The 15,517-nt window shown below is 39.1% G+C and overlaps 2 protein-coding genes across 3 annotated transcripts; both read right to left on the bottom strand.

Annotated features, from left to right (window-relative positions):
- Window positions 1–1,405: 1,405 nt before the first annotated feature.
- On the bottom strand, window positions 1,406–6,412 carry kdsr (3-ketodihydrosphingosine reductase). The gene is made up of 10 exons (XM_034888321.1): window positions 5,935–6,412; window positions 4,613–4,702; window positions 4,267–4,323; window positions 4,059–4,124; window positions 3,879–3,974; window positions 3,347–3,538; window positions 2,962–3,045; window positions 2,790–2,873; window positions 2,578–2,679; window positions 1,406–2,467 (listed from the first exon to the last, which is right to left on the bottom strand). Exons 1-10 carry the CDS (start codon window positions 6,121–6,123, stop codon window positions 2,348–2,350), a joined length of 1,080 nt encoding a protein of 359 aa, XP_034744212.1. The 5' UTR covers window positions 6,124–6,412; the 3' UTR covers window positions 1,406–2,347.
- Window positions 6,413–7,614: 1,202 nt separating this feature from the next.
- Window positions 7,615–15,366, bottom strand: vps4b (vacuolar protein sorting 4 homolog B). 2 transcript variants are annotated; one of them, XM_034888360.1, is made up of 13 exons: window positions 15,197–15,366; window positions 14,241–14,352; window positions 13,878–13,978; window positions 12,182–12,293; window positions 11,801–11,951; window positions 11,611–11,669; window positions 11,327–11,446; window positions 11,062–11,218; window positions 10,813–10,961; window positions 9,460–9,541; window positions 9,158–9,377; window positions 8,913–9,053; window positions 7,615–8,175 (listed from the first exon to the last, which is right to left on the bottom strand). In XM_034888360.1, the coding sequence occupies exons 1-13, from the start codon at window positions 15,215–15,217 to the stop codon at window positions 8,074–8,076; spliced, it is 1,527 nt and encodes a 508-aa protein (XP_034744251.1). In that variant the 5' UTR covers window positions 15,218–15,366; the 3' UTR covers window positions 7,615–8,073. The 2 variants fall into 2 exon arrangements, with proteins under 2 accessions (XP_034744251.1, XP_034744252.1); XM_034888361.1 differs by lacking the exons at window positions 13,878–13,978; window positions 14,241–14,352; window positions 15,197–15,366 and adding an exon at window positions 13,202–13,461.
- Between the last annotated feature and the right edge of the window lie 151 nt (window positions 15,367–15,517).

Raw genomic sequence — 15,517 nt, 5'->3', positions numbered from 1 at the left:
TTTGGCAGAAATGAAATACAAAGAAGAAACAAAAAGCGTGCAAAAGGACTTTTATGTTCAATACTTAATGACACCATTAAGTATGACACCATATGACACCAAAACTTGATGACACCATTAAATAAGGGAAAATAGCGCAACGATTACAGAACGTGAATCTTGACTGTGTGACCAACATATGGTAAACATAGGCTTCATTTGCATAGCTTAAAGGTTAAAACAAGACTGCTTGTATATGGGCTACTATGGGCTCTATGTTCTAACTATTTGTTGCTACCACAAGATAAAAGAACTTTTGAAAGCAAGAAATGTATAATTATAAAAAGCTCTTGATTGCAGGACAGTGTGCCTTTAACCAATTTCAAATGAGAACATCATCAAACATGAGTCATCTATTCTCACTTTCATAACTTGGATTTCCGTAAGGCTTCAGTTTTTCATATAAAGACTGGAAATTTGCAAAATACACAAAAGCAGTTGGCATTTTACACTGAAAAGCTTTAAAGACTAAGTATCAAATGAACTGGTAAACTACATGTGGGTCATGCCACAATGTTCTGTGGACGGATCCATTCCTTTAGCATTAGCTTCATCAATAGTCACGTCTTAAGGCTTAGAATGGGTCCCCATACTGCTACCCAGCTTTAACAAATCACTTTAACATCAACAGAGCAGCAACATCGAAATAAATCTTAAATAAATCCATTGAATCTACAGAAATTGCGATAATACATTTTGGCATTAGAATATTGATGCATTTAAAAAATAATATGTTCTGATTTGTATGCTTTGTATTAAAGTACATTCTCCCGGTTTGTAATGGACCAAAGGAAGACTTGCTAGAGTCACCACTGTACTTTTTCTCTACCTATATGCAAAACCTATGGTAAACATGTGGTAAATACAAGGTTTTTCAAGGAGGGAATCGAAATAGTCATTTAGGGAGCTGCAAAGTCCAAACTGTGACATGGTGACAGCAGCTTTTGTGTAAAACAAATCTCTAGCGCCCTCACCAGACCTACAGGGACATGACTCGAACCAGCGAGTCTTAGCCCTGCTTTACACCGCCCCAACAAATGATGGATCCCACATGGATCTTGACTGGCTGGGGTGGCTGAATATGTGCACTGTCACATACAACTGCATTTATAAAGGATACGCTTCTTTTTACACATTTCATGAAAAAAAAGTGTGCTAAACGTGGTCATATTCAGAGGTGAAGAGTGAAATAACCTGTGCTGGTCCCCCCCCCCCCCCCCCCCCCCCCCCCCCCCCCCCCATCTTATGATTTCATGGCTTCAACCCATAGTACAAGCTTTCCTTTCTCATTGAAATAAGATGGGATACGGGAAAAAAAATAATTTGGTGCATTTATTCCCGAGACGATAAAATCTAATGGCTTCTCTCTTCCCAGGGGTTTGGCTCAGTCACAGCAAATGCAAAACACACATTCATGCACACACTTCCCCCAAAATACATTTGCCCTAACACTGTGTCTACAATGTTTGAATATTATTCTTTTCTGGAAATTATGTATTTGCATTAGTAAAATTAAATTAAAAAAAAACATCACTCGAATACATCTCTCTCGCTCTCTCCGATATCACAGAATGCACGGTTGTCTCTCATCTGGCTTGGTTCACACACACAGCACAAAAACAAACATCTTACAACATAAACCAAACACAGAGGGTCACAACTGGTTCCAAACACAAAGGTTATTTAGACAAAAGTGAAAATTATGAAATTCCTATATGGTAGACCTAGTTGTGTGAACACGAAACAAAATGCAAAAAGCTGAGAGTATTATTCTGGTTTTCACTATAGCCCCTGGTGAGAGGAGATTTCAAGCCGTATTTGGCACAACCGGTCAAACAGGCTATCTGTTGCTTTTTCTCTGTGCGAAAAACAAATAAAACGCAGCACGGTGCAAGTGGAGGCAAGAAGGCCTCACGTATAGACGGTGGTTCACAAAGCCTAGCAACTTTAAAACCAGACTGCGGGATGTTTAGTCTGCCACCATTCCCCTAAAGTAAGGCTGCTCCCACAAAAAAAAAGCAGGTGGACACATTAAACGGAGAAGCCACTGGAATGCTCTGAGGGGATAAAATCTAAATTACTTAATTCTATAAACGAATTATATCACTGGATAAACAAATACTAAACATCTGCCAGTTTTTTTTTTAATCCCATCTGTTGATATCAGAAATGCACTCAAAGCTTGGCCTTTTCCCGAACTATGGTTGTGCACTTCTACAGCTGGAAAAGGGGATGGAATGTGATGGGAAGTGTAAAGGAGGAGGAGGAGGAGGAGGAGGATTGGGCTGTGAAGACAGTAAGGCTGCCGTTACTCTCTCTTGTCAGCGGCTTTTGACTGCTCCCTCTGAATCATGCAGCGGCGCACAATGCTGTCAAAACTCCCCAGGTAGAAGAGGGCGATGGTCCGAAATAATCCCATGGTAACAATCTGTACAGAAGATAAATTAAGGTAAGAATTTGTAAATTGCTCAATTTTAACAGCATTCCTGGAGCAGGACTACTTCGACCAATGAGACTAGATAGTGTACGTGGCGTTACCTGCTGGAGGCCTTCTGTGATGGACGTAACAGGTGACATTCCACAGGTGAGGGCTGATAGCATGTAACCATCGGGTCCCACGGAGCTGTTAAAGTTCCCCTGCTACAAGAGCAAAAGAAATATCAAGCATTTGGATTTACAACAGATCACCTAATGTTTAAAACTGAACAAAAAACATGGTGGGGCAGTGGCAGGTGAAGTGAGTTTCTTACCACTGCATCCCGAACAATGATTTTGGCTACTTGGTCTGGTTGACAAACTCCAGAAGTTTCAGAGATTAATTTGGTCTCTAGAGGCTAGCAGAGGAAAAAAACAAAGTACATGCTTTAAGTAGGGGGGGGGGGGGGGATTATGTGAATATGTCTTTTGTCAACAGATGTTTACCTTTGTCTTATTTTCCTCAGCTAATCCCGGCGTCTCAGTGTCAGGGGGGTAGGCCACAGTCACATAGATATTGTATGGCTTTATCTGGAGTAGAAAAACAGAAACACTCACTGAGCAACACTTGTTGTCACTGTCAACAATCATCATTTTATTCAAAAAAGGTCTTAAGTTAATACAATTCTGTATGGATGCCCCTTATTCATAGATCAGGGATTGTTGTTACAAAATTCACACCAACAACTCATCTCTCAGCAGCAATGTGATGGACAAATATAACACACTTGAACTCAAATATTTTAACTCTATGCATTGTGAACTTCACTAGCAATGCATGTTTGTTATGTGTTCAGTGAAAATCTATCATAAAGAGAGGGCCAAAACTCGCCTCCATCTGCAGCGACTCAGCTAAGCCACGCAGAGCAAACTTGGATGGGGAGTAGGCGGTGTATCCAAACAGGCCGATCTGGCCCGCCTGGGACGACACAAACATAATGCGGCCCATTCTTCGCTCCTTCATGGTGGTTATGACGGCCCGTGTTGGGTAAACGCTGCCCAGGTAATTAACTTCCATCAGTTTCTGTTGGCAAAGGCCAAAAATCACACGTTATAACAAGGTTATGCACAGTGCAGCACGGCATACTGTAAATGCAGCTACATATTCAAAAACCTGAATACAGGCAGATAATTTTTCCAAAGAATATCGGGAAAGTGTGTCAAGTATAGTTCATATCATGACTTGGAAACGTGAACCTCATCAAATAAAATTGTTAAGTTAATAAAACTCTCCTTTTTATTCCAACACTTTTTAAATCACTCGGGTGGAAATTTGAGCAGTGAATACTGTCAACACAGCACACACGGATTTGAGAGTATCTTATTGACATGACCATGTGTTGGCTTCCATCCCTGGTGCCTACCTTAAAACGGTCCACTTCCACGTCCTCAAACTTTCCAGAAATGGCTAATCCAGCACAGTTTACTAACATATCAACCGGACCCAGCTTCTCTTGAGCCTGCACGACAGGAAAAAGCCACTTCAGCACTGAATTATTAAAGGAATCTGAGATGTTTCACTGTTGCTAAAAAGGTAACGTTACCTGTTTTATAACACTTTCCACTTGACTATAATCACTGGAAACATCCACTGATATGCAGAGCACCACCTGAGTAAGGAAATTTAACATGATCCCATGCAATGCAATGCAATGCAATGTGAAATGGCATAAGCTATGTATACAGTCAGAACAAGCAAACTTTAAAACAATATCTGAAAGTTACATAATCAAGTTAATGCTTAACACATACCTGCTTGTCATTGATGGCAAATTTCTCCACCTCTTTCTTTGCTTGAAGCAATTTAGCCTAAGGGTAAAAGGGTATATGCAATCTATTATAAAAAAACGAGTCATAATATTTCACTAAATAAAAAACATGTCTAATCTTCAGAACATGAAAGGTCACTTGCAGGCAAACACAAAATAAAGTAAATCTAGCATGTAAGTGAAGCACATCCTTTACCTTGCACGGAGATAATTAACCTTTAGAATGTATTTTACTGCATTTGACATCAAATGAGTTGACTATAACAACAAACAGCGCGTGACTAGGCAAGACACAAAGAAACGATTGGTTGAATGTGGTTTCTGCTGACCTCATCTCGTGCCACCAAAGTGATGAATGCTCCTTGCCTGTAGCACTCAACTGCAATGGATTTCCCAATCCCACTTGAGCCGCCTGTCACCTAAAATACAAAAGGCAAGAAGATAAAAGGTATCTGGTAGGGTTGCTGATCTGAAACTCATAGGCTGGGGGTGCAGGTGAACTGGAAATGTAGTTATGTTTCCATAATGCAAGTTGTGAATGGAGAAGTGCACGTCCTTACTTCTATGGGTTTACAAGATCTGGATAATGAAATAAGTCAAACTACACTGTTAACAGTTTATTAGCTACACCTAGCTTAAACTTGTGTGGTGTAGTTTGTGATGCTGAACTGTATTGCGTTACACTAAGAGGAGTTTCTAATATTTAGCTATTGTTAGTCAGCCCTCTGTGCATAGAGTTGATAAGTAACTTAAGTTCAATTATAACGTAAAAGGTGCTGTAGGTAGGATTTAGAAGATCTAGGACTTAGTTAAAAGAATTTCAACATTGACAACTTCTCAGTCCCTCCCCCCTTTTCTGCTAAAGCCCAAACAGTTGCACTACAGGCTGTAGGTAGTGCCAGAGGAGCCACATGTAGTTCTACTCGAACATAAGGTCAGTTTCAGCAAATATGAAAGAAAGTTAGTTTTAAAAGTCTTACCTACTGCACCTTTAACAACTGTTTCAACAAAACTCTTTTATGTAATACATAAAAATTACATAAGGTTAGGATATAGCCGGGATAGACGCATTAGCTTTACCTATTTTATAAACTGGTTACTAGCCTTAACGCCTTTAGCTAACGCTAGCGTCAGCTAACTGAAGTGACGTTACTTTAAGTGAACTTTAAATTCAAAGAACTGTAAAGCTCTGAAGACTGTAGATATATTCACTTGTGGCCTAGTGACTAAATAATATTGGAACTCTTCAAACTGACTGATGCAACAAATTTGACTCATATTCTGTAAATGTTAACAGTCTATGATTGGACTGATTGTTGATTAGCCTTGCTGGACTTTCCAGACTCCCTGGGATATGAATTTTTAAGTATTTATTTTGTAGTTGTATGTGTGGTTTATAAGTGCAAATGCTCTCACTAAATTAATTGAAAGAAGAAAATGTGGGTGTGTCACTCTTCATAACTAACAGTAGAATGTCGTTATAATTCAGCACTATTTTTCTATTAAAATGTATGGTTAGGTTATTATTAGGCTAGTGCTAATATACAGAGATGTCGGACATTTAAAACGTAGCTAGCTAAACTCAGCTAGCTAGCTCAGGACTGGCCGTTAGCAACCGTTACTTAGCTAGCTATCACTCCGTTGCACTTACCACGACGTGGGCCCCGTTCAGTTTCAGAGGTTTGGGACTAATGAGAGGCGATATCATGTATAACAGCAACACAAAGGCAACGATGAAGGCAGCAACTACAAGAAGCATGATGAATGGCAGAAGAAGCCACCAGGAATTGATGAAAAGCCAATCTGTGATCGTTGAGCTCAACCCTTCTTCAGAGGACATGGGTGAAATCTGTCAATCGTTAGCTTGTTTGCTAACTAGCAGGCCAGCTTCTGAGGTCCGATAACACAGCGACAAGGCAGACGACAGCCCTGAAAAGGGGTGGCGAAATACAGATCTCAGAGGAGGCGTTGTTCCGGGGTTTTGGCAGGGAGTCAAAGGTGTTTAACGACACAGGTTATAGTATCGCGGTGGACATTGGCTCCCCGTGACAAAGCGCAGTCTGCAAACCAAAACAAATCGAACTGTGCACTGCAAACGGACGCTCCAAAGTCGTACCTGGTACTTGTAGTCCTCAAATCGACAGCGTTGCAAAATCCAAACGCTGCTCAAGCATGCATTAACAGCAGCTCCCACAATGCAATGCACCGTTTCCTCATTGGTCGTATCCGTGAGCTACACACCTATCTTCACCATAGACAGTTAAAGAAATTCACCCTCCGAACCAGCCACCAGGTTTGTTGACTGATGATCAGTAAAGTAGCTTTAATAAATTGTGAAAACATTATTAATGAACCTACATCTCTATTGCCAATCCTAGTCAATATCCAAGCGTGAATTAGTTACAAAAAAAGTAAACAGCTTTTCATGAAGTAGCTTTAACTTTTATTTACATTGTGGAAACAAAAACAAAAAAAACAGAAAATGTTATGCATGGGTGACCACACAAAGAAAAAGCTGGAGTTGGCTATATGTATAGACATTTACAGTGAAACAAGACTCTTAAAACTCAAAAGAGATGGTTTCACACCTTAGGAGCAAAAGAGCACAGTTGTATACAATCTATGAAAGATCTTACATGAATTATACATTTTTAGTTGTAGTGACAAAGCACTGGATATGTAAGCAGTGCGTCTAATTTAGAAATAAATCAATAAAAATGAATCTTGCAGCTTTTCTAGAAGGCACATGGTGCACACTGCCACTCATGGCTACATATAGTTCATGCTTGGAGATGCACTCCTATATTGTTAAGTATGCAAGAAGATGAGATCTCTTCACCTGAGCCATCAGTGTCCAACTGGGTCTTGTTTTATCAAAATTTATAATGACTTTTTCATAACATAAGGCTTAGTTTTTTTTTGCAGTTTATATTAAAGATAACCAGCAAAGCCTGTGGATAGTAAAGAAAAATATGTACAGTAGGTTGTGAACAAAAAACATGAGCTGAGTGACAAAGCAATTAAAAGCTATTGAGTCCTTGAAGAATTGTAAAATAATGCTAGTCTGGCACCATTGGTGATCCCCCCTTGTAGCCGTGTTTAATTCAAATGACAAATGAGCAAACAAATACAATTCAAGTAGAGGGTGTAATGTTGCTCTCATCCTGAATATCTCTGTCTCAAAGTTCTTAAACGTCCACCACCTTGAGACAAAAATTACATATGTCACCAAACAAATCCTATCAACTCATGCCCTGCTTCACTCCCCCAGCCCAAGATTTTTACATTCCACTAAGTACAGTATACACTATAAAATGTATTTTTTTGTTCCTAATACAAAATGGAGAATATGCAAGTATTATATTTCAATCTAGTAAGATGTATTCTGGAGACAAGAGCTAGTCTTGAATTAAAATAAATTATCTTGACTTCAAAAGCCTTATTTGCAATTTTTAATTATTTTCCCTAAGTTGCTAGGGCATTCTGCTGATAAATACCAGTCAAACAACACTCTAAATTCTTTATGTCATTGATTCTTTTATCAGGTCAGCTACAGATGGGAAGTTTTTAATCTTCTTTGGACAATGGTTATTTTCAAATAAATCTAGGTCCTTTCACCCTTTGCTTGGTTGTCAATTTGGCAAAACAAGAGCGCAGGGATATTGTCCACTCATGATAAAACACGAAGCCTGGTGAATGGTTATGATGAGAGAGTAAAAAAGAAAAAAAAGGGACAAGGACAGTAAAGAAAGACAATCCAAATCCATTTGCTTTGGCTCAATCATCCCACCTAGCCTTCCTGTCCAAAGTCATCTGTGAATTTTTTCAGTTTGACCAGATCTTGATCATTGACTGTTGGCTTTGTGTTGGCCAGAGACCTCATCATGTCGGACTGAAAAGAGGAAAAATTATTATGGTATCAAAGCAAGGACACGAATTTGCAATAATATTACTAGGGCTGACCCGAATGATGTTGCCATGGTAATCAATTTCCAAATCAGTATTTTAATATTTGGTTATTTTTTGTTGTTTTCATTAAAAAAAATATTGCTATATGCATTACCCCCTCAATCCCAAACAGCTCATTGAATAAGGAATAGTAATCCCACATAATTCATTTATAAATCAACATTAATTATAATCATTCTCAGACAGAGACCCAGACTATTTGTTGTGTGTGTGTGTGCGTGCGTGCGTGCGTGCGTGGAGACGGGGGTGGGTATGTGGGCCTAGGGGAGGCACTTTTACCGGGTAATAATATTGATAGACTGAAAAACACCAGCACCTACATTGAATGCTTGACTATGTGAGTGCTAGCAACTTGGCTGCAATTATTGGCATGCAAGAAGTTAAAAAAGTCAAGCATCTGGAATAATTCATAACAACTCCCAAAAGGTGTAGTGCCAGATGCACCAAAGAAAACTGGCATAGCACTAATCTACAACCACTTTGGCAAATCACCTGAAAACCAAGGAACAGCTGAGCCTTGATTAAGTATTGCCAGGCCTTTATTTCAAAGCTTTGAAATGTATTTAACTGCTTCCCACCAAAGTTTCAAAACCCCAAAAGTGATATACGGGACAGCCCTATATATTTATATAGCACCATGTAGTATTTTAATATCCTTACCATGCAAACTACAGGTTCCAATAGCTTCTCCCCAGGTACCTCCATCCATGTCATTTCAATCGCGTTGGGATCGCCAGGAGAGCAAGGAGTCAATAGGTCATCTACAAGCATGTTGGGGTCAGTTCTTGATTCACCACGTACCTGTTTTATATTACAATACAAGAAAGGAAACAAAAGTGAAAAGTTGTTAACTGCAACATATTACACAGGAGCATAAAAAGGAGCCAGTACTTTAAAAGACGTACCTTTTTGAAGTGGGTTGCTGACTGGACCTTTCTAACAGGCTGCATTAGCGCGTCTCGGACAATGATGCTGATATCTGCTCCCGAGTAGCCTTCTGTCTTCTTGCCCAGAGTGACAAAGTCAGTGTCGCTGAGACTTGTGGGGGTCGCGCCCAGATGGAGCTTGAACATGAAGGAGCGTGCGTGCTCTTCAGGCAGCGGGATGTAGATCCTCTTCTCAAATCTGAGAGTATTTTTGGTGTGCAGTGAGCAAAGGTGAATGACATCATGGTTACTAATAACTTTCACCAAGTAATAACAATTACCTTCTTCTGATGGCTGAGTCTAGGGTCCATGGGATATTTGTTGCCCCAAGTACCAGCACTCCCTCATTGTCATTTCCCACACCTGCAAAATAGAAACAGTCTGAGTAAATGCACACTAAAATACGTCATCTTAACAATAAAACTCAGGTGCTTTCACTGACACATGGTCCCTCCAGCTTTCTATAGATCTGTGACCACACATTACCATAGGTGTTAGTAACAAAATTAGCAATCAAAATTAGATTATTGCAAATAGTGTTTTGTAGCCATCTTGTGTGAAGCAAAAAAAAACTCTACAAACATCATAAAAATGAATACACATTTATGAAATAAAATATTAAGCTTTAGGGGAAAGAAGACCTGTCATTTCACACAGCAAATACCACATATTTCATGAATTTGGCTTCAGTTTAGCGTTTCCATCTCTGCCCAACAAGTTCTTGGGATTAACCGTCTTACTGTAAACTGAGTATGAACATACCACAAGGACTAAATCTTTGAAAGTTGCTGAACACTGAATAAATATAACAATAACAACGGACAACATTTTTTTATTTTATTGTATTGATGATTGATAAGCAACCTTCACAAACATTTATTGCATGACTACTCAAATGGACTGCATTATATTTTTCATAGTTTATGTTTTGGATATTACGGATAGATAACATGAGTGTAGCTTTTCATCTTTAAAAACAAAACATGTTGTAGTTCCAGCCACACCTCAAATCACTGACGTCACAGCAGGTGTTTTCTCCTAACCTGTTGAATAGACATCTGTTTAGGGGTGTGACCAGCATAGGCAAGCTGTGGAGTTTCTGTTTAGAGCATTGCAGCAGCAAGTTTCTGCCCCACGTGACTCAGTGGTCATTTAACAATTACATTGTTCACACTTCTGTTAGAAATAAGTCAACAGAGAAGTAAAGAGACTGCGAGTTGGTCCACTGCCCTGCTCTGGAACAAATCATATGTCCAAAGGACATTAATCTGTTAGTTTTGCCAGCCATTGGACTTATTTATGATATTAGTAAATGCTTTAAGATTGCCTATATGTACCTTCCAGTCACCCAGCCGCTGGAGCTTTAATGTCCTAATAATTAATAAATAATCTCCTGTGCACAGCTGAAGTTTCTGGTGATACATCGGTCTATCCCATGCTATGTAACTACAATGATTCCCGTCAAAATCTAGGACTCTACGGAGTGCAGACACATTTATTTTCAACAACCACCATTTTAGAAGGCTGCTTACTGATTCTACAGGCCATTGCTGAAAAAACACTAAAGTAGACTACATTTAATTCATCACAACATTCAGTAAGTCCAAACAAGTGTTACAGCTCATCTGACTTACCCTGCATCTGAACCAGGAACTCTGTCTTAATACGCCGAGCAGCCTCACTCTCGTTCTCACTTCTCGAGCCACACAGGGAGTCGATCTCATCAATGAAGATGATAGAAGGCTTGTGCTCCCTTGCAAGGGTAAAAAGATTCTTCACCAACCTAGGAAGCAGAAAGAAACATTAAGAAATTCAATACCGACATGCTGCAGTATATTTTTTTTGCTTCGCTGGTTTTGTGGATTACAGTTAATATGACTTACTTTTCACTCTCCCCCAGCCATTTGGAGACAAGGTCAGAAGAGGAGATGGAGAAGAAAGTCGAGTTGTTTGCTTCTGTGGCGACAGCTTTAGCCAGATAAGACTTTCCTGTACCTGGTGGTCCAAAGAGCAAGATCCCTCTCCATGGAGTTCTCTTTCCTGTCAGTCAAACAAAAAGATAATTTAGGCAATATTAGTGTCATCAAAAACCAGTGAATGTACTCGGTTTGCTATGAGGAAGCCTTCCTCATAATAAAGATGTAGTACCTGTGAAGAGGTGGGGAAATTTGATTGGAAGAATAACAGCTTCTTTCAGTGCCTCCTTGGCTCCCTCTAAACCAGCAACATCATTCCATTTGATGTTTGGTTTCTCCATAACAATTGCACCTGGGAAAAATAACATACTAAATTACTTAGGAGTCTAAATAATGTCTGATTTATGACAGACTTTATGTAAAAAACTCACAAGAAACCAACAAATATTGGGACAGCTCAGTTCAGCTAAAGACAAATAAGCCTGAAGAAGGCCTAACAGTCCTCATATTACAAACCTGAGAGTTGATTTTGGAACTTCTTTTTCTCCGGATCATCACCTTCATCACTTTCATTCCTGGAAACACAAACCTATAAATTATATACAATTTTGTCTATATATCAAGTACTAAATAATATTTATCAAAGGAACATTGACTTTCCATCTAGGTCTGAATGGCATCACATCCGCCCCACCCGTAGACATACCCTTTGTCATCCGACTGTGACTCTTTGACCGGCTTCGCGGGAGGAGCGCTTTCTTTCTTCTTTAAATATTCCTTCAACTTCTCTGCTCTGTCCAAATATTCTGCACATTTTGCCCGGATGCTCTGTTTAGCTTTGTCACTTTGGGCTTCATCTGTCAGAAAAAACAACAACAAAAGAGGTACATCAAATGATTTTAGGTTTGTGTATTTGTTCCTAAAAGAGACCTCAGTGTACAGAATAGCTTGCATGTCAATTTGAGAGATAGGAAGTCACTCGTAAACTATGTCACAAAGAATTATTATCATAATGTGATTCTGTTGTGGAAAACAGTTGTGATTATCAGATCGCAGACACATGCCAATGTGCTGTCCTATGCCTTACATTTCACCACATGGAGGAAGTACTGAACAGCAGCCTGGTAAAGACGCAGAGCCTCCTCGTATTTCTGAGCTTTATCCTCCTGTGCCGCCTTGCTGGCGAGATCAATGGCTTTCTAAAACAACCGAGACACAGAAGAATGTTAGTTATGTTAACATTTGTAGATTCAACAATAGATGGAAAAAACAGACATCTGTGTGAGGTTAATGAGTGTCTTTGAATTATGACAGCGTTAGAACACCATCAACCAACCAAAACAAACATGATAACAGGATGATAAATATAGGCGATCAAGTTTTTTAAATTAATCGAATAAGAGTGACAAATGCTTAAGTTAGAATGTCGGTCGCAGGCAACCTTCCACTATATAACGTTACTTACCGTAATCTACTAGCTGTGAATATTTAATGCTACACCTGCCCTGTGTGATGACACTACGCACACCGAGGGAGAAGTGCCTGAAACTGAATGCACTGTTATTTCCTTTTGGTTTCCGTAACTATAATATGTCACTTTCACACAAGTTGTACGTGTAACACAACCTGCATCGAATATTACGTTTACTGTTATGCTTTCCCTTGAAGTGGATGTATTTTAGAGGCCAAATAACACCAGTTAAAGTTAGCTAGCTAGCAACGCTAATCCCATTAGCTAGCGTTAGCTAGGTGTCTTGTACGTCAATACATGCTCATGCTACTGTTACTGTATAACTTCTACGTCAATTGCCACAGCTGTATAGATTGTTACACATGAAAACAATAGCATTTAACACATGGGTCATCTTTCTTACTGCCGAATTCATGCTGATGGTAGCTAACTATGCTAATTAGCAGCTAATGTTACAAACGTTACTATTTTACAACTTTAGCAGCATTTATACAAAACATGACCTAACAAAACAAGGCTAGACGTTTTTGTTGACAACAACTATGTTACTTTTTTTTAGTCCAAGATGTGAATAACTTTGTTATCATATTTTATGTTACCCGTTTTAGCCAGTCCTGGGGTTGGTCCTCAACTTACCTGTAAATTATTGTTGGTAGCCATAATGGCTGATCACTTGTCCAATAATCTAAACGAATCCAACACCGCCGTTAGGAAACAACGTTTTAACTATATGTTTTAGAGTTTAACCATACGAGTTGTCTGTTAACTCAGCAATCGGGGTTTTTATGACGCTTGTTTTCGTTTCTAAGATCGTTCCCGAGTCTATCGAGGAGAGAACTTCCGCATTGAGAAGTCGATACTCGCATGCACGGAACCTGATGACGTCAAGACGCACTCTCGGTACAGTTACGAATACATTACTGCGTTTGGCCATAGACTGTAAAAATATGGTTTTACATTTGAAAATATTGATTTATTGCGTTTTAACGGCAACCGTCAAGTGAAGATACGGGGATCAATTGGAACTACATTTTCTCCATCTGTTTTATTTTTTCCTATTTGTCTTTTCCTGTCATGTGGTGACGTCTATGGTTCTATGGGTTTGCCAAAATGAAGCACTACTAGACTATGAATGGACTATTAACCCTGTCGTTCTAACATGAATTATCTCATCAAGCAAGCACTTGAATTCAGTTTAAATTATTTTTTAAAAAGCCATGCATACTTGAGACATTAGTCTGATTTATCATAATGAAAAAAATAATATCCATATTTGTAAAACAGATATTATGTATTTCATTTTTGTAACAACCTCTTTATTCACTAGGTACTCCTGTAGTTCTTCCGCTCTATCCAGGTACTGTTTACATGTATCTCTTATCTTCTGGTTGCCATCTTTACCCTGGGGTTCACCTGTTGGGAAAGATAACGTTCATTTAATAGCATTCAGCAATACTAACTTCTTATGACTATTTTATAAACTATCTATTGCAACAAGTTATAGGGATGACACAACTAACAACTGGCACAAACTAAAACCATAAATAGTTGAGTAATTTCACTTATATCTAATTGGCCCATCAGGCAATGACAGTTACGCAAACTCTTGGATAGGCTATTAGAAATATCATTATGTGACATTGGATGCATTTTGTTTCCAGCTACAGTGACTCACATTTTACAATGTGGAGAAAGTACTTGACAGCATGTTGGTAGGAGCGGATGGCCTCCTCATAGTTCCCAGCCTTGTCTTCTTGTGAGGCCTTCTGTGCTACCGCAATAGCTTTCTGAAAAAGCAGGAAACAATTAATAGTTCAGATACTGTCATATCGTAGGTTTTTTGCTGAAATCCCTACATGACACAGTCTGTAAAGGGACCTCAAACCCAGAAAGTTCACATCATCTCAGTGTCCCATAAACTGCATAAATATACTTGAGCCAAAACAAAAATAACTTTGTAATACAAAGTTAATACAAACTGTAATACATCTAGTCAGTTAAGATATGCCAATGAAAATCTTTAATGTGAAATCATCATAGTGTAGTTTGCTGCTGAACTGTTGCCTGTGTCCAACTATATAAATTCATTTGTATGGTGATTTTCTGTATTAAACCCTAGCAAGACTATAGGCTACTGCGTTAGCAGACTAAACCTTATAATCCTACCTAGAAAATTAGTTGTTCATAAAAGAAGCGGTATGTGTGAATTCCACCCATCTATTAGAGTAGGCCTACCTTTAAAGTACTGCCATTTTTTGACCAATACAATAAAACTACATTGCATATCTATCTAAACCAATCAGATAGCAGATTGCTTTTGGCCAGTGATGGAGTTCAGTCAGCTCTTGCAGAAACAGAGCCATGGACACAAAAGGTCCTGAATTTAACTGCTCATTCTGTGATAGTTGGATACAATTCTCTTTTAATTTAGAACACAATACCTTTAGAAATACGTTTTTTATTAATCTAAGGCTGAAGCTTTTGTGAAACTAAAACCAGTTGGATTGCACACAGTGAATAACCCATAGCCTATGCTCGGTGTTCCAATCTGTGTTACCACACTTGTTACACTCCAGAAGCCTAACATCGACAAACGGGGAGATCCAATTCTTTAATAACTATTCATCCTACCTGTAAATTTGTTGGCTCCATGCGGAGTCCTGTGAGAGTGAAAAAACACAACAGATACGACCCGTGATCCCCGCCAGTCTTGTTTCGTTTCCCCAGCCGTATGTCACCGCACAACAAGTTCCTGTTTGCTTATCACTCCCTCGGTGACACACGCGTTCAAGAAAGCAGCCAGCCCAGGCAAAGGAATGGCAACGATGCCAGTGAGTCACGATGCTTAAATGTTGTCCTGCAAGTTCCAAATACAACAGAAATTGCTGAGCCATTAAATAAAATCATCCAAAATAGACAGAAACACTCTTTTAGAATTATTTGGCCTAATTG

Source organism: Etheostoma cragini, chromosome 12, assembly GCF_013103735.1.
Source record: "Etheostoma cragini isolate CJK2018 chromosome 12, CSU_Ecrag_1.0, whole genome shotgun sequence".
Taxonomy (NCBI): Eukaryota; Metazoa; Chordata; class Actinopteri; order Perciformes; family Percidae; genus Etheostoma; species Etheostoma cragini.
The sequence above is the reverse complement of the archived record's forward strand: the minus strand, read 5'-3'. Positions and strand labels throughout refer to the sequence as shown.

Excerpts from the sequence above, each read along its gene's own strand:
- vps4b (XM_034888360.1), bottom strand. The coding sequence starts at position 15,217 with ATGGAGCCAACAAATTTACAG. Across the intron at positions 12,294-13,877 it reads AGTACCTAGTGAATAAAGAG|AAAGCCATTGATCTCGCCAG; the intron begins GTTGTTACAAAA and ends CGGTTGTTTTAG. Across the intron at positions 11,447-11,610 it reads GTTCCAAAATCAACTCTCAG|GTGCAATTGTTATGGAGAAA; the intron begins GTTTGTAATATG and ends TATTTTTCCCAG.
- kdsr (XM_034888321.1), bottom strand. The coding sequence starts at position 6,123 with ATGTCCTCTGAAGAAGGGTTGAGCTCAACGATCACAGATTGGCTTTTC. Across the intron at positions 3,539-3,878 it reads TGGAAGTGGACCGTTTTAAG|AAACTGATGGAAGTTAATTA; the intron begins GTAGGCACCAGG and ends CTTTGCCAACAG. Across the intron at positions 2,874-2,961 it reads CTGAGGAAAATAAGACAAAG|CCTCTAGAGACCAAATTAAT; the intron begins GTAAACATCTGT and ends TTCCTCTGCTAG.